A 23,394-nucleotide genomic window follows, 5' to 3' on the forward strand; every position below is an offset into this window, starting at 1 on the left:
GAACAAATAGCAAGTGGCACCAGCATCAGTGCCCTGAGCAGCAGTGTGCTGGCAGGCTCCAGGAAGACCACATCAGCCATAGTGCCTAGAAGAGCGTGAGTGAGAGGAGGCTGCTGGCTGAGCCGAGAAAGGTGAGGCCTGAAGTAGAGGACGGGAGGGCGCAGCATGGGGACGGACTGGCAACCTGTAGGTGCACATCTCTGGTTCTTAGTATGAGATGAGAACTTTGGAATCAGCAGAGGAATTCATGATCTGACTTCCAGTTTAGCAGAATCACCATACTTTTGTGTTGAGAACAGATCATGAGGGGCAAGTATAGAAGCAGAAAGACCAGTTCTGGGTTGGGGCTCTGAGAGACACTCAGCTTGCACTGATCAGAAGCAGTAGAGGTGAGACCTGGATTCTATCTATATTTAAAGGCAGAGGTATAGTTTTTCCTGTGAGATGGGATGTGAGAGAAAGAATGAATTAGAAGGCCTGAGCCTTTTGCAGGATTTCTTTCAAATGTCCTTAAGGAAGTCGTTCCTACCTCAGGAGTCTCTGGAGGGATAGGTCTTCCTTTCTCAATACTTCCAAAGCAGTTTGTCCAAACTCTGACTACAGGGCTTATCCCATATGAATTATAGTCACTTGTAAAGTCTGTTTCATGCCAGTGAGTTCCTTGAGATTAGTTTTGCTTAATTGGATTTTTCTTTATATCTTTAATGCTCAGCACAATGCTTAGAACATCATAGATGTTAATAAGTTTTGTTGAATTAAAACCATTAAGAAGAATTCCCGGTGAAGTTTATTAAAATGCTCTATATTAATCTTCCTCTCTGAATATGCCTAAAGAGATTTTCTTTGTCTTATGTGGGTTCTCCATGGAATAGACTCTGAGATGGAGACATGGTGCCCACAATGTATTAAAGTGTGATGTACGAACAGTGACAAGGAATGAAGGCTGTAGGATTGGGCAAAGGGAGAAATTGAGCTTCAGGGTCGGGACAACAAAGGATGATGCTACAAGGAGCTCTAGAGCTTGGATGGCACTTTAGATTTGTCCCACCTTGAGACATAGCAGGTAAGTGGCCTTTTTTCCCCACATAGGTAGTCAGTGGATGGGACTAATTCTTCACCTCCAGCCTTTGCCAGCTTGTGTGACCTGGCTCAAGCCAGTTCTCCCCAAGTAAGGGCAATTCCAGGAAAGGCAGAGAATCTTCACCATCAATGTTGCCAACAGGTGGGATCAGTCCTGGAGAGAGATTTCAGCGGCATTTGCCATTATATGACTACACCAGTCTACCACAAATCTTGAAGAATTTATTTTATTATTTATGAAGAGAAAAAAGAGACTTTCAAACATTTTAAGAACAACTACTTGTTTTAGTCAAATATTGCAATGAATTTAATGTTCACTTCTAATTATAATCAAAAGAGGTACAGTGATATAAAACTATCTTTTTCATCATTATGTGTTCATTAATATCAAATACAATAAATATTTAAAATAGCCAATCCACACTCCATATTAACTGGTTTTCCTAAAAGCTTAAGTTTAAGGGTTGCATAGTTCCAAATGATGAAATTGCATAGTTCCAATTTCATGTGTATATATATGTATATAAGTATATATGATATATAATAGTATATATATTCTTTCTATATCCTTGTTCTTCACATAAAAATTAAATATATATCAGAACCCATCTTTCTTTGCAACATATTACATCAACTTTGCTATTTATTTCACTGGTTTTAAATGTAGTTTGAAATTTTCAAATAGTAAGAAAATGAACTCGGGTAAGCAATTTGCCTAAAACACCTCCCCATCTTCATGCAATAAGACTGAAGAGCAGTTTGCTTATATTTCTGTAATTAACTGAACTCAGATGTGATTGGCCGAGGACAGTTATACAGTGTGTAAAGAATTATATATACAGATTGTAAGTCCAGGGAGAGGAAATCCCAGGGCAAAATATCTCTAAAAATTGAAATCAGTCAAAGGGAGAAATAAAGTTTACAACCTTTATTTCTAAAACAAACTGTAGTCTGGGGCCTCTCTCTTTCCTGCTCCAGCAGAAGCAAAACTGACCCTCCCCTCACCTCTCAGGTACAGATAAGCCCTCCATTGCCCAGGTAATTACCCATTGACATGGAGATGAACTTCTCTCCACCCCTGAGGAATGTTGCAAATGCACCAAAGCTGTACTGCTTTCCACCTCTGAATGCCTATTGATATTCAGATGTACTAAAGCCAGGCAAGATATTCTTGAAATATTACAGTTTCACCCACACAGATTTACATCATGATGGAGAAAAGAGGCTAAATTTCAGATTTTCTCTGTCCAGGCTCACCCCTACCAAGCACATTCTTGTTAATGTTGTAGGAAGCTTGAGGGTTTTCTAGTTCATCCTGTTTCAAGTGAGCTGTGGTGCTTTGCCTGGTAATACTTGACAGATGACCATTACATAAACTGCAGTTAAAGTTTAAATTTGTCCCAAGTAGAGATAATCATCAGGCTAAGGTTAAATAAGTGCAATTACCCCTCACCTAATTAGATTTCTACTCATATGTGTCCTGCGGAGGGGCCTGTTCTGTCATGAAAAGCTCTATTTTTAGAACTTTATAAAGCAGAAATGAATATTGGCTATTAATTCATTTATTTAAAGTTGCTTATAATATTTCATACATTCAGAGTATATAAAATACAGAAATAAGTTTTTGAGAAAATCAGGGCAGAGGGAACAAAAGAAATCAGGATGCACCAGGCATGTGCTGAGAACATAACAGGCCTGTGCTAGCTTCACACCCATTTACCAGAGGGCAGAGCCTAAAGTCCTAGATGGCTGCTGTAGCCTCCACTGCAGGTGGAGAAGTTTCTTCTGAGAGAACTCAAGTGGGCTCTGTAATGACTGTCCTACAACTGCCAGTTTAATGGGGTTGTTTTTTTACAGTGTCCCTGTGTCTTGCCAGTGGGTTTCAGCCCCAGCAAGTTCACTATGGATTCAGTGTGACCAAAGAAATGACAGTAGAACATTTCTTTGGGGTGAAAGGGTTTATTATCCAGCTTGTTCTCCCAGTGGCAGGTCGAGCACTAGCGCCTCTGCCCACAGCACTGGGCCAAGCTCTCCATATAGTGCAATAATAGCTTATTGCCTAAAGGTGTGGAAGCAGTAGCCTAGCAACAGGCCAGTTACAGCATCAGGTGCTTTAAGTTCAGTGAGAATCCTGGCCATAGGAGCTCCAACTTCCCCACACCCTGGTTATAGGCCAATGAGAGAATTCCTAGGATAAAGATGGGAAAATGTAATTCAGGCAAAATGTGAGCTGTTTTTCCTCAGGAATGTCTTAGTCTTGATATGGCTGCTGTTGTTGATGTTGTGGTTACTGATGACGTGGTGCGGGCGACCGGAAGCATCATGTGAAAAGAGCAGTGCTGTTGCATGGTCAGAGCACATGCTTTGGGGCCAGGTTGATATATCATCAAATCCTAGTTCTGTCACTTACTATGTGACCTCGCTTAAGTGACTTAACCCCTCTGAGCCTTAGTTTCATTAGCCATGAAATGAAATGACAGGGTTATTTTAAGATTAAATAAATAAACTTGTCAAGCATATGGCATAGTTCTAGACCAAAGCAAAAGCTCAGTGGATGATAACAGGTATTTGTAACAACCAGTATAATGATTTAAACAAAAACTGAAAAAAAAAATCTCCTTCTTTACCAGTTCTTGTCCCAGGCATGGGCTCTCAATCCTAGAGTATGACATTCTCTTCTGATCACATATAATTAGACTATAAATTTTTCCCTATACTTTGGGATGGAGGAGTATTCCATATGGTTGAACTTCTACAATTCAGGAGTTATAGCTGATTTTTATGCCCAGAGAATATATCTTCTTGGGAATGGCAAGATAATTCCTAAAGATTTTCTCTTTATAATATGTGCAAACCAGTAAATCACAGCCACCATCGCAAAGGCTACCAGTGACAGATTGGAGTAAGATAGTTCCTGGAAAGAATTAGGGATGATCAAGGTGGCCCTCTGTGCCCTTACCTCACAGTTCACCCATCCCTTTCCCTGGGATCAAAACCACGTTAGAGTCATCTGTGGGTTTGGACCTTGTTCATATTTATGAGTCTGTAATGTCTAGCACAGTCCAGACCAGCAGTGTCCAAAGAAATATAATACCAGTCACATGTGTCATTTAAATTTTTTCTAGTTTAAGCTTTGTTACCCTTAAAGCAAGAAGAAACAGGCAAAATTAATTTAACAATATATTTTATTTAGTCTAATATACCTAAAGTATCATTTCAACAAAATAACCAATATAAACAAATAATGGGAAACTACATTTTTTTCATACTAATCTTTGAGATCTGGTTTAGTCATATTTACAGTACTTTTCAGTTAAGACTAGCCACATGTCAGTCGCTCAATAGCCTCATGTGGCTAGTATTGGACTGACGGACTCTAGAATAATGATGACACTGTACCAATCACTTTATTTTTTACCTTATGTAGTAACCTTTTTTGTGTGTATATGTGGTGAAACACTTAAGATACACTCTCTTACCAGATTTCAAGGATACAATACAGTATTTTTAACTATAGTTCCAATACTGTACAAATATATCCCTAGAACATACTCATATTGTAACTAAAAGTTTTTACCCTTTGACCAAGACCTACACAAGTTAGCTCACTCAATCCTTGAAACAATTCTATATGATGAGTATTACTATCATCATTTTACAGATTTTTGTCAAATATAAATTTTTGTCCTCAAAATAAACAAATTGAGGACAAAGGGAGATTAAAAATCCTCCCTGGATTCACAACTGGTATATGGAGAAACCAGTCAGACCAGTAACAGAATTTTTTAACCAACAAACTGAACACAAGAGAAGTGACAATGATTTTTATGTCAGGTAGCAGTTCAAAATAGTATCTTATTTTCCACATGCATAATGTTACAGGTTCACTATTATTTATAATGCAGAAATGTGAGAAGTTCTTGGGTTCCTGCCTCTCTCCTATTGCTTGGTCTGCTCCAACTACACCACTTACCTTGTTTCTAGAATGTACTACACTCGTTCCAGATACGGGCTGTTTGCAATAACTGTTCCTTCCCACCTGGAACATTCTTCCCCAACTCTTAGTGTGGCTCACTTCCTTCTTTCATTGAGATTTCTGCTGAGGTGCCACCTCTTCAGAGGGGTCAACCTGACCTATTTACCTAAAATCTGCTGACCCCAAACTTGTGACTTTCCTAATCCCATGCCTGGTTTACTTTTCTTGATAGCATTTCTCTTCATCATGACAGTAGTCCACTCTGACCTGTGGAGGATATGTTCCAAGACCCCAAGTGGATGCCTGAAACCACAGATAATAAAGAGACCTAGATATACTAAATTTCTTATATATACACAACTAAGATAATGTTTAATTTATAAATTAGGTACAGTAAGGGGTTAACAGCAATAACTAATAATAAAATAGGACAGTTATAGCAACATACTGTAATAAAAGTTATATGGATGTGACCTCTCTCAAAATCTTTTTGTACTGCACGTACCCTTCTTGTGATGTGAGATGGTAAAATGCCTGTGTGATGAGATGAAGTGAGGTGAATGACACAGACACTGTGATGTGGCCTAAGCCTACGACTGACTTGCTGACTGTATGTCTGGAGGAGGACCATCTGCCTTAGGACTTTGGTTGACCTCAGATAACTGAAACCATGGGACGCAAAACTATGAAAACTGAAACTATGAATAAAAGGGTATATTATTGTATTAATTTTCTTTTATGTTGACTGTTTTTTCCACCAGAATATAAGCCTCACAAGAGTAGGCACTTTATTTTCTTTCACATATTGGGGATATGCCCATGAGGTGTATCCTGAATGCCTAAAAATAGTGACTTGCGCATGGCTGGTGCTGAGCAACTAAGACATAAATATGAAATGCAATGGAATTAAAAGTGCATGATGGACAAAGGGATGATGTTATTCAATGCTAATGATATGTTCTTTTAGTAAAATGTTTTATTGCCTAAGGAATTCAAGGGCATCAGATAGACTGAAGTGAATGGGTCTGTGCTCCCCCCACTTCAAACTCCATTACATTTTTGTACTTATTTATCTTTCCCATAGCACTTATTAAATTCTAACCTACTATATCTTTCCTTATTTATTATACTCTTGGTTTGTGGTCTGTCCTCTTCACTGCCTTAGAAAAAAGACCCACATGGGCAAAACTTTTTATGTGGTTTGTTTACTGATGAATTCAAAAAGCCTACAACAGTGCCTGGCACAGTGTAGGAACTCAGTAAGTATCTAACAGAGTAAATGAATATTTCTACAGTCGGAATAGTGTGCATATATATTACCAGTGAAATATATATTGATCTTGTGACTTGTGTTGGTTTATATATACAGAAGTCATTATTCATGGTCTTAAATGTTACATTTTCATTTCCTACCTGTCTACTTGGCATAAAACAATATTATACTATTTAATCAAATAATGCATTTCTTTAACCAGGTGTTCTGAAAGATTTAGGCTCTACCATGATAGTATCTGGCAGCCACATGTCATTAGGCTTGCCAGCTCACCAGAATAATGACCTGTTTCTGAACTGTGGGTTGATCCTTTGTGCAACCATTTAAGACCATCAGAAGGTAGAGAAGGCAGATTTTGAATCATATGAGACTACGTGCATAGTTTGTGCTTTTTTAGATGGTAAGACAGAAATCTTTAACAAAAATTTCTCTTTCATATGTCTCAACTGTTACATTACATAGTTTATCAGGTGGTTCCCATTTCGAGAGTAAAAACTATAACATGTACTTGATTGCATCAGTCTTTATCTTCCCAAACATATTTGCTATTGTACGTGGACTGAAGTTCCCAAGATTCGTGAAAGCCCCCAAAATTCATAGACATTTATAGCCTGTATTTATTCTGAGAGGTTGGCATCCGATTAATAGAACACTGTCTCATAAATTATATTTTGGGGGAAATAAGTTATCTATATGGTATAGGAAGGGCTGTTAACCCACTGGACTAAAATGGGTCATTAATGTTCTATGCTGTAGAAAGTTTACATTTAAAATGCTTATTTGCAAAGAAGCTTGTTTGTAGTTATTGCATTATTTTTCTTTTTTTTTTGTACTCTAAAAAAAGAGCCTTAACATTTTGATATGTGAGGTTCTTCATCCATAAATTTATCATGTTTCATATTATTTATCCCTAAGACATAACTTAAAAAAATATTGTGATGACCTATAATCATATTTTTGTGAAACTAAAGATGCAGTGTGAATATAAGAGTGGATGGTATGGTGGGTTTTTTGTTTTTTTTATTTGGAGTTCTGGCTCTAAAATAGTTATTTTTTTAAAAAATCCGTTAGCAAAACTGAATCCAAATACATTTGTCCTATAAATACCCCAAAGCCAAGAGATAAAGAAGAATAGCTGAAATTGTAGTTCCCTTCTGCAGAGACTTTGTTCACTTGGAATTTCTCTGTTTAAATGACCTCAGTGTGTTGAGAAAGTGCTCACTTGGCAAAACTGGAGACATTGCCAAGACAGCCCTTCCGCTGATTTGTGTACAGATCATTCTAACCTCTGTCTCTGGATATGAACTATGATATTATGAAAGTGTTTGCAGAAAATTCCTAACAGTAGTCAAAACATTCATTTTTTTAAAAACTAAAAAGAGGCTACAAAGTAACAGGAACAAAGTCAAAATATTCCATCTTTATTAGTTTCTTTAAAGCACTCTGGGTCCAGTAACCAGTATTTATGGCACCTTTATTGTGCCTAACTCTATTGTAAGCCCTCATACATGTTAACTATTTTGACACCCCCAACTGTAGGTGGCTTCTATGATTATCCTTATTTTGCAAAAAAAAAAAAAGCATGGAAACATTAGGTAACTTGCCCAAGCCACTTTCTTTGGAAATCTGAGTTTCAAACAAACTTTTCTCTATGTGGTCCAACTCATTTTCCAGATTTGCACAGACAGGATGATTCTTGGCTTTTCAATCTAACCATGGAGAAAACTTCAAGTAGTTTATTTTTGTTGGTTGGTTGGTTTTTATTTGTCTTTATCTCTTAGAATATTTGTAAAGAAAACTCTGTCCAACATTTTTAATATGTACTGTGTCCTTTATATTCAAAAATCACAATAAGAGTTGCTAAATATAAATTTTTGATTTTTTTTTCAATTCCAGTGAATGTAAGAATTTTGCTTCCTGCGGTGGGTGGGACATATGACAAATTTTTAAAGGTTCTATGGCCTTAAGTCAGGTATTTTTCACTTTTAATAAGTGTCCAAAGCTCAGAATACTAATCTCGTTCTCCCAAGTCAGGTATTTTTCACTTTTAATAAGTGTCCAAAGCTCAGAATACTAATCTTGTTCTCCCAAAATAGGCCTTACTGGGCACTTTACAGTGGGCATTTCCCATTAGCCACCAGATTTGGTGATATAAGCATAAGTTGTACTCTACTATGACAACGTAACTAGCCCCTTTTATCTTTATTGAAATAAACAATTTTTCTCTTTATGAACACAAGTATTACTGCTACATGTGACCATAGAATTACTTTTTTTGCTAGAAGAACACTTTGAAAGTACATTAAAACAGATTTTTAAACAGTTAAAAATGTTCTCAGCACCTCTATTAGAAGCATGTAAAATAATTAATTGAAAAGTAATTTGAAATTATAAAAGTGTTGATCATAGTAAAGCAGCTGAATGTGCCTACTGCAAGGTCGGACTTACTGCAAAATGCAGAAGATGGCCAACAGCAAATAGCTACAGCATGGACCTCTTCTAAGTACAGAATTTCCCTGGATCTAGAGCCCTTTTGTCAAGTGCAGCTCACTTTGGGAAGTAAGAAGCTTAATTCTGATACTTAAAATGTGACCTCTTGGTAGAAATAAAGGAATTTATTTATTTAATTGAAGTAATTCCTTTAATTAAATATCAGTACAACCATGAACTCTGTGAAAGTTGGGCAGCTATCCTGACTTGGGGCTCGGTGGAGTAGGGATCTGAATGAGGACACTTACTGAGGACTTTAAGGTGATACCACTGTCCTAAGTGTTTGTCTGTGTTTTACCTTATTTAATCTTCACAACCCTATGAGATAAGAACAGTAAATATCCTCATTTTAGAGATTAAGAAATAAAAACACATAAACCTCATTAAGTACAAAGCCAGGATTACAGTCAGGAAGGTGGATCCAGGCTCCATGCTGGTCATCTCTGTGGTAAATTGGATAATGGCCCCAAAAGTAGCAGGTCCTAATCCCTGGAACCTGCAATCTTACCTTACATGGAAAGAGGATCTTTTGCAGATGTGCTTAAATTAAGGATCTTGAGATAAAGAGGTTATCCTGGATTATTCAGGTGCTCTAAATGCTAATGTCCTTATATGAGAAAGGCAGAAGAAGTTTTAACACAGACAAAAGAGGAAGAGCTAATATGGCCACAGAGCAGAGCTGGAGAGATGCAGCCACAAGCCAAGGAATGCTGGCAGCCTTCAGAATAACAGACAGCTATAGATTCTCCTAACAAACTCTGGAGGGAACACAGCCTTGCCAATCCCTTAAGTATGGCCCAGGGAAACTGATTTCAAATTTGCTGACCTCCAAACTATGAGAAAATAGATTTCTGTTGTTGTAAACCAGCATATTTGTAGAAATTTCTTTAACAAATGCATGCACCATGGAATGCTCCTCCTTCAGTATACCCATGTAATGGGGTAGACTGCTTCTAAATAGTTTGTGAGCGTGAACAAGTGAGTTAACCTTAGGGTCGCAATTGTATTATCAGTAAAATAAGGGGGTTGGACTGTGTAATTCTTTTTTTTTATTAAGGTAGCATTGATATACACTTTTATGAAGCTTTTACATGAAAAACAATGTGATTACTATATTCACCCATATTATCGAGTACCCCCCCATACCCCATTGTATCAGTGTAGTAAGATGCCACAGAGTCACTATTTGTTTCTCTGTGCTACATTACCTTCCCCATGATCCCCACACACACCATGTGTACTAATCATAATACCCCTCAATCCCCTTCTCCCTCCCTCCCCCCTTGCAATCCCACACCCTCCCCTTTGGTAACCACTAGTCCCTTCTTGGAGTCTGTGAGTCTGTTGCTGTTTTGTTCCTTCATTTTTGCTTTGTTGTTATACTCCACAAACGAGGGAAATCATTCAGTACTTGTCTTTCTCTGTCTGGCTTATTCTGAGCATAATACCCTCCAGCTCCATCCATGTTGTTGCAAATGGTAGGATTTGTTTCTTATGGCTGAATAGTATTACACTGTGTATATGTATCACATCTTCTTTATTCATTCATGTACTGAGGGACACTTAAGTTGCTTCCATTACTTGGCTACTGTAAATAATGCTGCAAAAAACATAGGGGTGCATATGTCTTTTTGAATCTGAGAAGTTGTTTTCTTTGGTTAAATTCCAAGGAGTGGGATTCCTGGGTCAAATGGTATTTCTATTTTTAGTCTTTTGAGGAACCTCCATATTGCTTCCACAATGGTTGAACTAGCTTCCATTCCCACCAATAGTGTAGCAGGGTTCCCCTTTCTCTGTGTCCTCACCAGCAATTTGTTGTTGCTAGTCTTTTCGATGTTGACCATCCTAACTGATATGAGGTGATATCTCATTGTGGTTTTAATTTGCATTTCTCTGATGATTAGCAATGTGGAGCATCTTTTCATGTGCCTATTGGCCATCTGAATTTCTTCTTTGGAGAAGTGTCTCTTCATATTCTCTGCCCATTTTTTAATCTAGTTATTTGCTTTTTGGGTGTTGAGGCATGTGAGTTCTTTATATATTTTGGATGTTAACCCCTTGTTGGATATGTCATTTACAAATATATTCTCCCATACTGTAGGATGCCTTTTTGTTCTGCTGAAGGTGTCCTTTGCTGTACAGAAGGCGACTGTGTAATTCTAAGGGATTTTATGATACACCCCATGAGAAAAATTGTTCCCAGACCTTCAGAAGTAAAGGGAACTTCCAGATGATTTTGGAAATTGAATTTAATTTAGCACTTACTAAGGATCTACTATGTACTAAGCTCCAAACACCAAGATATATTTGACCTGAAAAATATTTTTAAATTTAAAAATTTAGGCTTCAACTGGCTGGCAATGACACATCTGATAGAAACATGGCCATAGCTACACAGACACACCCCATACCAGAAAGTTCTGTGCAGTGAACTCTAGGTTGGAGTGGAGATGCATCACATCTTAATTGCTAACTCTTGCTTAATTGTGGCCTTCCAGGGTACCTTGGAGAAGATCATGAGGCTAAATCCAGCCTCCAAGGAAAAGAATGCCATGACTGATCAGTTAGGGACACATGTGCTCTAAGGGAAGGCAGTGATGCTGAACACTTGCCATTCCTGGTCTACGGAACAAGAGTTGAGCATAGATCATAGCAACTCTTTACCCATTCCCTCTGATCTGAAAATGCTTCAGGTTTTTGTTTATTAAGCAGCCACAGCAATGAAGACTGTGGTTCAGAATATATGTCAGCACATTTTTATGCTATGTAATTATCAGAAGTTACAGAAATAATGACAGAGTGTCTTTTCAGCCATCAAGAAAACTTTTGGTTCTTCTGACTTGAGTGCTAATAGTGTGCATTTATTTAAAAGGTTGCTTAAGCTTCTGAAGTCTAACATTTATTGCCTAATCCTGTTTCTGAAAGTAGGCAAGGGAACGTAAATTAGTAATCACAAAATACAGTTTCAGAACATGCTCTGTACGCCGTCCTACTGACAGCAAGAGCTTTGCTCATCAGAGTTTCTTTCTTGGTTAAACATCTGAGAACTGAAAGCGGGAAAAGCTGTGGGAGAAGTTTGGGGATTGCCTCTGAGGTGGGAAAGAGGCCACAAAATATACTAAGAATACTTTGGCACTTTTCAGCACTGAACTTGCTAGATCAGTGTCTCAAAATAACAGCCCACAGGCCCAGTGTAGCCCCTACATTTTTGGTTTAGCCATCAAAATGGTGGCCCACACAAGTATTTTTTATAACGTTTTAAGCAGTTGACAGTATACACAGTTAGAAAAAAATATCACACAATGATCCACATTACCAGCTTTTGTTAGCAATCAAATATGGGGCCCGGGGTGCACTAAGTCTATATTCCTATATAGCAACATGTAGCTAGAGCTTAGCAGCAAGAGTAAAAAGTGGATTGTTTCGTATTGTTGTCTCTATTAAAATTTTGAAGACAAAAGACAGTCTAAGTGGGTGTCATGTTTCCAGAAAAAAGAAAGTCTTGTGTGTAACTTTCTCTCATTTTGTTACCTGCATGGCCCCTAGATATATGTGAAATTTCAATTCCTGTGCTAGACACTATCAGCCATCAGCCTGTATGAAAGCTTTCCACTATGAAGTTCTGCAAACACCAGCTGGGACGAGGGGGTTCAGAGCCACAGTGCAGAAGCAGGCCTGCTTGGTCCTACAGCCTCCCGGAGTTCTCCCTCCACTGCCTGCAGGGCCCAGCACAGTGCCATGCGTATCATGGGTTCCATAAATCCTCACTGGTTCTCGGATTTAAGAGCATGAACACACATCTGTGGGACCTGATAAAACTGTTGATTCCCTGGGCCCAACCTGATAATGAAATCTGCATTTTTGTCAAGCACAGCCTGGTAGTCCCTAGATTTCTCTTTGTGAATCATTGCCTTCAGTTAGTCTACCCATACTAGTAACTGTTTTGTCTCACTAGGTTCTTTTTTTGTTTTGACTAACAGTGATAATCTCTAATGTCTGTACGGCATAATAAAATTCACTAATGCTATGGGAAAAGCTGAGTAGGGAGAGTACTTCTGTGGTGTACATACTATATTCCAGGCATTATGCTAGAATTTTATAGGTACTTCTTATATAACCTGAATGAAGATACTATTATGATACACATTTTCAGCTAAAGAAACTAAGGCATGGAAAAGTTAAACAATGTGCTCAAGGTCACAAGCTAGACAAGTGGTAGAGTCAAGACCTCAATCCAGGTTTGTCTACGCCAAAGACAAACTTAACTGCAGTGTTTTCTTACCTCCCAGAAGCTTTCAGATCTTTTTCACAGTGAACTAAAAATTTAAAAAAAATATATAGCATGAGCCACTAAACACATGCCCATCTTCTCACACATTGAAATACTACACACAGATGTGTGTGTATGTTTGTGTATGTGTAGGTGTGTGTAAATGTATGATATAGCCTGACTTTCTGCTTATTCAGTTACATATTTTTTAATGTTGCCTTTTAATCCACTAAATTGATTAGCCTTGGAAGGTGTCATGACACGCAGTTGGAAAAACTCAGCCATAAAACTGAAATTCCGTAAGTGCAATAAGGAATATTAGATACTATAGAATATAAACCATGTGGCCAAAGTAGGTATGAGAATGACATGCTGAAAACTTTCTCATATGAGTAATCATCTTTCATTCCAGAACTCTCTGAGTAATAATAGAAATAATTATGATAACTTATTACATGTGTTTTGTGCTTTATAATCTTCAAACCTTGTCAGATCCAGCATCTCTTAATATTCACAAAACCCTGTGAGGTCTAAAAACAAAAACCAACCAACATTAATAATGTAATATTTCACCTATATCTTCTTATGCTGTGGAATTTAAGGATTTTAATTTCCACTGGAATAATCTATTGAAGCATATACATTGGAGAATTCTTGACTTCATTGTATCAGTCTATCACATTGCCAAGATTTTGTCTTTTAATAAATAATTTATCCTAATAAATCTTTCTGCCTAATGAAGTAGCATTGCTAGGGAACAAGCGTTTCTTAATAAATATAAATCATTTTTTAAAAACTTGGAGTAAGACCATACTTATTATCTTTTTCAGAGAAATAGTATCAGCAACATGCCTGTTAGGCATCATAACGAGAACTTTTGCTGATACTTTCTCCTAGTTTCTTTCCAAAATCAGCAGGGCTCACAGAGTTTGGGTGGTAGTGTGACCCATTTTACTCGAAGCGGTGGCCTGTCCAGCCTTGACATCCCTGTCATAGGTCAAACTCACCCTTTTTGGATGGTGTCAGGTGGAGTTGCTCAAGGGCTGTCACTGGGGAGGAGACCTGATTTTCTGCCTCTTTCGTAAATATCCACATTAATACGATGGGCTTTCTTGCTTGCTGTTTTAGGTAGGTATTTCCTTCCCCAACTCTGCATGGAGACAGAATTAGTTTTGTCAAAATAATTCTCAATGCATTTAAAAATTATCTGAGCTTTAATTTTTATCTATTTTGGGATTGCTTCGTTGGATTTATATGAGGAATTTTCTGATTTTTAATACTGAATCTCCTGGAACCCACCCTTATCCCTGTTTTCTGACACTTGCCCTGTAGATTCAGGTGTCCAAAAGCTCCATGAAAATTGTCATGCGGAGAGAATTAAAAGCTGTTCTCTTCAAAGATGCATCAACTCCTATATTATTATTTTTAAATGAATTCTTACATTATTTTTATTGGACACTGATAATTCATATATATCCTTAATGATCCATCACAATCAGGAAGTATAGTATCTGACAAAGAATAAGTTTTTTTCCCCAAGAATGCATGTTTAAAACGTTAGTCTGTTCAATCATTTAGCAAAAGAGACCTTCAAAAGCATCCAGTCATTTACTTTCATTGTACATATAAGGAATATGAAGGCCATAGTCTCTGAACTCCCAGTTAGCCTTCTTTTCTGTTTGCCACATTGTCAGGAAAGCAGAGTTCAAGTTTGTAGAGTGCCATGAACTAGTGTATTCCACAATATAAATAATTTGTAACCACATTATTATTATAGTACAAAAAATTCGTTCAAAGCATCAGAATTCTACAATAAAAAATGAGATGTGTGTGCTCATTCATGTGTGTACAGGTTCTAAAAAGCTTTCTTTGATTACTGTGTAAATGGTAAATAGAAATCCATATAGTTTCAAGTCTGATTCTACACCTGCTAATTGGATTTCACTGTATGGATTTAGTGAGGCAATATTCATGTTCCTAAGTAAACATGTCTCTGAATGCATGCATAGGACAAAGCTGATTTTTCTTTTAATTGGCAGAATCAATGACTAAATCAGAAGTAAGCCAAGTTGACTTTGCCAAAGTAATCTAGGTTATAACGAAAGAACTTTATACTTATTTTAGTAGCAGCCTTAGAACTAATGGAAAGAAAACAGAAATTTGGAATCCTAAAGGTCTTCCAAGGGCAGAAATTCATCTCTTTTCATGACAGGAATGCCCACATTATTCTGAACCATTCTGTTTTACATCTAATTCCTGGCTGACAAGTGTCCATTTTTCATGCTTATTCATTCATCACCCTTGTGTTCTCTCTGCCTGCAAGGCATCCAGCCTGCCTCCCTTCACATCTCTCCAAATGATAAAGGATGTGCTTAAAATGTTACCCGCCCACCCCTTGCAGAGTAATGTGGAGGCATAGTGAAACAAGCAGGTGCTGTGTGGGACAGCCACAATATATTCTGTGTTCATTACACAGAACCTGAAAGCTAGAAAAGAAGTTTTATGGCAGGAATTAAAAGGATTTTTCAAGAGGAAGTACTGTCTGGTGGGGGATTAAATGTGAGACCATTTTAAAAATTAGATTAAATGTATATAGACTTTAAAGCCAAGCCATCAAAACAAAATAATTACTTGTTATTCAATGGTGGTTTAGTTAAACCTGTCCCTTGAAGTGCATGCCTCTGATGGCGGGGGGGAGATGTTACCATTCTCAATTAGGAAACAAGGCTCCTCATGAGATGCGCTATCTATAGCAGAAACGTGAAAACTGTGCCCCAAACTACTCCATATCCTAAGAAAAACTATAGCATGCTGCATTGAAACCCATCACCCCTTACTGCTGCTGCTTGCTTCTGTTGCCATAAACTTCTGCAGAAGAGTGGAGGGTTCTCATGATGGTCATTTTCCCAATTCCTGTGTATCCCTCGACACAGGTTGGCTTCTGCTCCCCCATTACTCCTGAATCTTCCAAACCAGTGACGACTTCTCCTCTTTGAGTCCTTCACTGAAAATGTTCTGTTGGCCTCCCAGGTTCTTAAGACTTTATTCTCCTCTTGACTCCTTTGACAACTTGCAACTCTGTTTTTTCTCCGACCTCTTTGTTCACACCAAGGCATTTTGGGGGGCAGCTTTTCTCTTGAATGTCAGGGTCCTCTTTTTTTTGTATTGCTGCAGGCTTCCCCCTGGCATTGCCATTTATTTTCAGTGCTTCAGCTAGCTCCTAGACAGTGGAGCACAGATCTGCTTGCAGGACTTCTCCAAGCTCTCCACCAGCAGTTCTCAACTTGGGACAGTGTTCAGCATGTCTGGAGGCATTTATTCTGTTAGTGGCTGGGAGGGGTGCTACTGGCATCTAGTGTGTAGAGTTCAAAGATCTGCTAAGCATCTTACTATGTGCAGGATAACCCTACAACAGAGAATTATCCAGTCCCAAAGGCCAGTAGTGCTAAGGTTGAGAAATCATGACCTGGACTTACTGGACTTTGCCATTTGAATATCTTACAATTCCCCAAACTGAACATGTACCAAAATAAATTTGCTGTCTTTCTTCATTTTCCTGCCCAACTCGGTACTATTTCTTTGAATAATGATACCAATTTAACCATTGCAGTAGCTAAAAACACACTGTTATCCTTGTCTACATCTTCCCAAATTATGTGATTTATTTATCTCTAGAATCTATTTTCTCCTCTTCCTGTCCACTAGCTGTCCTCTTCCTTCCACTCCTCTTCCTGGCATTAGCTAAGTTGAGGACCTCATCGTTCCTCCTTCTGGCCTACTCAGATGGATCCCTAACTACCTGCTGTGTCTTCACCACTCAGGGCAATGACATCTGACCTCCTTTGCACATAAACCTTTGAGGGTTTGCCATTCTTTAGCACGGCAGAAGGTGTTCATAAGTAGATCTCAGTTTACCTTTCTAGTCTTGACTCAGTATTTTATACATCTTCCTCCTAAAAACCTAGTAAAAAGTCTGACATAAGGATATAATTAATAAATATTAAAGGGATTTTTTTAACTATTTGGATACATATGTGCCTCAGTCTTTCATTCTCAGCCCTCTCTTTGTGATTTACTGATTAATTTAACTGTGAATGAGTCAATATGTTATTAGACTTGAGAACTAATTCCAGTCATTATGTCTTCATCCAATCTCACATGAGAGGGACTTTTTCAGAATCATTTTTCACAAAAAAGTTGTGACTTGTCAAGAACATTTTATCCCATAAAAATTATTCATTGCTGCTTTTATTTATATTATATTTCATGTAATTATTGTATTTGGTGTTTTGCCAAAATCTTTATCTTAGTGCAAATCAAAAACAAAGAGAAACTACCCTATGAGAAGAGAAAGGGTAGAAAGGTTTTTCATTTTTCTTGTGGAAGGACACAAATTAGCCAGTAGTCATGATGTGAGAGGAATGTGTAGGATGGCAAGACATATATCAAATCCAGGGTTAGCAAGTTCTAATGCAGCACTGAGCATTTTGCAGTAAGGTTTGGAGTAGGGTGGTAGACATGTTTCTTATATGTAAAATATGAACATAATTTAGATACCTTTCAAGTTCTAATAATGTGGATTTTGTGTTCATTTCTGCAGTATACTCAATTTCTTGATAATCAAACTAGAAATGCCCTTCTGACCTAAATTCTACCACCCTTTGGAGAGTCGCCTGTGTTATCTGAGACCCACATTGATCTCTAATTTTCTCACAGCCCCTATTTCTTCTGCCAAGAAATTCAACAACATGGCAAGTGTGTAACATTAGATTTCTTTTTTTTCTCAGTGCATTTTCCTTGGTCGGGCTTTCTGTTAGTTCCTTGAAAGACATTAGGGATGTGCCTCTGGGGTCTTTGAGTTTCCACCCATTGATTCAATAGGCTCAAATGATTCTTTTAGATTCTGAAGTCTTCAACAGGAACATGAGATGAAAGGATAGAAATATTAATCCTTTATTGAAATCAACTGGGTAAAATTCCAGTAACATTTTGTTGGAAGGAACTGAACTGTACATTATGAGGTAAATTTTCTATTTTTTAAAAATAAATACTGCCTTAAGGCTCTATGACTGACTCTTGGTTTTTTAACTTTGGTGTTTAAAATGACAAACTGCTTTCCAACATTTTGTGTCCATCTATAACAGTTTTAGAAAGTTGGTTGTGTATAGCTTTAGGTGACATAATTATATTAATAAATAAGTAGGTATTTGGTATAACTGGGCAGAAATGACCATTTAATCTTTTTTTGGAAGAATAGCCACATAATTACATACTGAGATATTTCTGGATTCATCCCAGCAGTTAATCTCTCTCCTGCCTTGTTTTGGAGATATCTCAAGAAGTCATAGTCATTCTTTCAAAACTCTAGCATTTTTTTCTCTGCTCTGAAATAAAAACTTTCTTTTGAACTATTGATAAAAAGGTTTCAGTTATTATAACTTTAATAGTACTTATTGTGAAGAAGAAGAAAATATTTATGTACATAAGGGACTCTGTATAAGAATTATGAAAATGGGGTTCTCAATTTAAAATGTGATCATCATAGTTGGTTATTAAGAAATATGAAAGAAATGCAGTTAATGAATTATGCTGATTGTTAAAATGAGACTCTCAAGGCATTCCACTGAAGATTAAAGTAGAAACAGTTAATAGCCACTGAATTTCATAATTTCTATCACACAGAATATAATCACCCAGACTATGGTACAGTGTGAACAACATGTGGTCAAAAAAAACACAGACACATGAAGCATTAAACTGAGATTTTTTAATTTCACTTTCTATAAATGAATAAATGTTCATTAGTTTCATCATGTATTCTTTACCTGTGCTCCCAGATCTACGGAAGACGTTTGAGCAGGAGCCCCTGGGAAAGGAAGTATCCTTGGAACAGGAAGTCTTGCTCCAGTGTCGACCTCCTGAAGGAATCCCAGTGGCTGAAGTGAGTAACAAAAATCCTCTGCATTTAGCAGTTGGCACTTACTCTAACAGAGGACTGACACATGACCGAGGGTGCAGTGAATTAGGGTATGGTGTGATGAATGGTTGGTAATGGAGTCCTAACTGCATGCTGCTGGCAAAGTAGATTGATTGGGAACTGATTAATGACATGGGAGTCAATTAGAATGCCCCACTGGACAAAGCCACAGGCAGTCTGGTTTAGTTTTGTTATTTTCTTTCAAGAAATCAGAAGTACTGCTTTATTTGGCACTAATCATAGAGACAGGTGGTATAACAATGTACTATTAATTTTATTATTATACTTGATAATATGCAAAAAATGTAAAAACTGTATACCCCATGTATATATTTCCTGTTCCATGATGTAATCTAAAAGCCATATCCACACACACCATGAATGAAAACATGTTTTTGGAATAACAAGTGTCAAACAGTTTTGTCCTGTAAGCTTTCTACCAAGCTTTTCGTTTTCAGTTTTTGTTTTTGCTAAAACTAAGTCTGTGATTGCTAATGAAGTGTTGATGAATTGGATTCATGCCATGACTTTTCATTAGCCCCAAACAATATAGTGCCCCATAGAAATGCCTGTCTAGTGGGGATAAGCCTACATGACTGGAGAAGGTACTATTCCCCCCTTGAGACCCTCACCATCAACTTAGAGCATACTGTTGAGGAAAACCATCCAATACTGTGTCTTTTATTTGCTAACAAATAACCACAAACTCTCAAAAACATTACCCTTTTATGTCTAGGAAACATCATAATACATATCAAACACTATTGCCCCAGATGATCCAGTATCTTACAGGCCCAATGCACTTAATTTAACACATGACATCGATGTCATTTTGTTTGTGGTCCTTGTTAACCTCCAAACTACAGTGAGTTCTTTGGAATTTTTACTCTTTGATGGAAAGAGGCATTTTTTAATTGTTGCATTTTGGGCCTGAATTTGGGCCAGATAATTTTTTGTAAAAAAAGATACGCCCTGAATTTTCACTGTCTATGAAATTGCAAAATAACATTACTGAGAATGGCAACATTGTCTAAAAATTGTTTAATATTTAACAGTAAACTTCTACTAGATTTCTCATAGTTCTTCAGACTTCTGAGGGTTGCAGCAGAAATGGGAGTCAGCTCAGTTATCTGGCCCCATGGCAACTAATTAAATGTCTGATTGCTCTTTCCAAATTAATAATTATAATTAGGCATATAGGCAGGACCCTTACGAAATGACTCTTTTTCTCTCACCACCATTCATATCTACATGTGTCAATGCAAAGACTCAAAATAGCACTCAATGAAATTTCCTTTTTTACTTTAGAAGAACAGAGCTATTTTTTGCCCTGTAACTGGCATCCCATGGTATTTCTAGCAGTAAATTAGAAACTTTGCATAATTATAGCTGTTTCATCTAACTACACCAAAATCTTATCTTCCAGCACTGAGACTCAATTTGACTTAGTGTGACTAGAAAGGAGGCAACTCTTTTCTATTCAGTATTTTGTTTCACTCACTTATTACAATAGTGCATCTGTTTCCTTAACTGTATTTCTGAAACACTAATGCAAACCTCCTCCATTAAACTACCTTAAAGACCAGAACATATCCTGAGAAACATAGGTTTCATAGACTCATTTTTACTGTGTTTCTTAAAGATGGCTGATTCATGCAAAGACTCTCAGTGAGGAACTCCTAGCAATTTCTTCACATTTTTTTAGTCTCCTCAACAAAGTGATTCACTTTGTCAAGGAGTAAAGATTCATGACTGCAGACTAATTGGCTGTGAATTTTATTTGTATCATCAGTGGGGAAGAGACCAATTAACACTTGGCAAGCTCAAAAATCATATACACATTTGACATTCAAAGAACTATATTTAATGCATATTTTTTCTGTTTTTTTTTTTCTGAAGTCAGATGAGAGATCAAACCCACATGCTCAAGAGCAGGCTAATAAACTCATATGTAGATTCTTTTCAACAGTCTTAGAATCACCATGATCAGAAAGCCAGTGAAAACCTTTGAAAGGAACAGATAAACGAAAAAAGAAGGGGATGAAATGTAACTTGGATAGTTAAAGGACTATAAGATTATTTTAATTTAATGATGAATGCATTCATTATTTAATATCTTCTATGTCTGAGGAATCCAAAAGTATAAAAATAGCATAGCATGGAATGAAATATTGCCCTTACAATACAGGTAAACCAGCAGGTAAACTCTTTGGATTTTACCATTAATAAAATCAGTCCCTAAAATATCAGGCCACACAGGCATGGATTTATGGTGCTTTTTTATCCAAGGCAAATGATTCTGAAAAACTTGGGTAGTAAATGCTTAATGAACACATGGCTGATCTATTTGATAGATCTTTATTTTACAAGTATTTGTCTGCTCTGTTGAAAAAATAGGTATGTTTTTTACAGAATGTCCAGAGGCAATATTTTTCTTCCTCCCATACAAGTCAGTATGTTTCTAACGAACTTGACTGACCTTATGTTGCAGTGGCCCCACCTTTGGTGCAAATAACGGCAAAGGCACTTTGGAGGTGGTGAGATTTACTTTTCTCCCTATCTTGGCTTTAGTCACCACTACAGAATGTTTAACTAATTTATTTTCAGAACTCCAGTTTTAAAGCCAAGCGTCACCACTTTTAAGTTTTTGACTTTGGACAAGCTTTTTCAGTTCTGTGTACAGAAGTTTCCTCAGTTACAAAATGGAGATAATAATAGTATCTGTTCAGAACATAGTTGCGCAATTTAAGTGAGATGATATGTGCAAATCACTTAGCACATGTAGAAAACACTCAAGAAACATCAGCTGTTACTAATACAATTACTGTATTATTATCTATTGATTTACAGAATCTGAATTGAAGCTCTTGAATTAAAATAGTCACTAAGCACATTGCACTCGGCTGGGCACCATGGGTTATACAGAGGGAAGCTTCTGTTCTACAAGAATCATCAAGATGCCTGCCTGTTGTTCTCTAGCCTGTTGCTTTGGTAGGAGCCCATGAATGCTACCAATGGAAATAGCACAGTGAGCTTTAATAGAAGAAAACACACTTATTTATGTAAATATCTACTTTACAGATGACTAGTTTAAGTAAGTTTCTACAGCAAGTCATCATGTCCCACTGTCCTTACTCTGATTTTTGAAGTTACTTGCCATTTGATCATCATGGACCAAGACAGCAGACCAGTCCTCATATTTTCTCTCCAAGGGGAAATTTGAGCTGAGACTGCTCTTGGTAGTGCTTCTTTTTAAAGTGGAAAGAAACAGAGTAGCAAACAAAGTCTCCGAGGAGAAAGAAGCCAGTTGAGGCTTCCTGAGGCTCCGTCTCTCCAGGTGGTGACAGTTCTGCCTATGAACTCCTCTCAGCACTCATTGGTGAAGAAAAATTATGTTGTTCATATACAGGAATGAAGCATAAGTGTTTCAAAGCTCTAGGCTGGACTGATCCCTCCTCTGGACTCCCTGCCAAGCCTTTTCTTTATATCTATTTTCTTTATCTAAATATTTAACAACTGTGGGGCCTCCTTAGCACAGGGACAGAGTCTGAGGGCCTTGAGCGATATCAGATACAAACCATTTAGCTGCTGCATCATCAGGTCGTCCAGGAAACCAGCCAGCAGTAAGTGAGGGACACTAAGTTATTTAGCAGCAGATACAGAACTATTTCAGTACTTAACGTCTGGTATGGATGAACCAGTGTGACTTGCTACGTGTCAGCCCCTATATACCGTGATGTTATATAGCTCGAGCTACTGCTTGTGTTAAGTGAATCCGTTTACTCCTCTGCCTGCCTGATTTTGATGAAATCAGGAGCAGAAAGGATTTTTGTTCATGTTTTATCTCTGAACACCATCAGACTATAGGTTACTTAGTAGATTCTCTAAGTATATTTAACTAAATGAAAGAAAGAGTCACTGTTGGATGTGACACAGATGCTGCACTTCAGGAAATGGAACTTCACGGAATGTATTTTACCTCTGAAGATGCAGACATTTTGAGAGAATTCATTGTGAGGTGAGGGAATCCAAAAGTCTGGGAACTGAGAGCAGAGCTCCAGGGCACTAGCACGAGGAATAATAGAACACTGAGAGTTACTTTGGGTCAAAGACTAGAGGGGCAGGGTAATAATAATCATATTGAAATTGAAAGTAGACTAAGAGAAAGAAAAATACCAGAAAAACTCTAAATTGGTATTGCTTAGAATTTTTAATAGCTCTTTTGCTATCATCAAGCCAAAAATATAATGATTTTCTTTCATTTCTGGGGAGGCATTTGCCGCCCTTTCAGCAGATAAATTTCCTCATCTCCCTAAAGAAACCAGAAA

The 23,394-nt window shown here is 37.4% G+C and overlaps 1 protein-coding gene across 2 annotated transcripts in view; it reads left to right on the forward strand.

The window, feature by feature from the left end:
* The window catches only part of UNC5C (unc-5 netrin receptor C), a 407,905-nt gene that overhangs the window by 279,855 nt on the left and 104,656 nt on the right, over window positions 1–23,394 (forward strand). For both annotated transcript variants that reach the window (XM_037020211.2, XM_037020212.2), the window contains exon 4: window positions 18,927–19,030. In XM_037020211.2, the coding sequence (XP_036876106.2) occupies window positions 18,927–19,030 (104 nt within the window). The remainder of the gene's footprint in view (window positions 1–18,926; window positions 19,031–23,394) is intronic.

This window comes from Manis javanica, chromosome 5 (genome assembly GCF_040802235.1).
Source record: "Manis javanica isolate MJ-LG chromosome 5, MJ_LKY, whole genome shotgun sequence".
Taxonomy (NCBI): domain Eukaryota; kingdom Metazoa; phylum Chordata; class Mammalia; order Pholidota; family Manidae; genus Manis; species Manis javanica.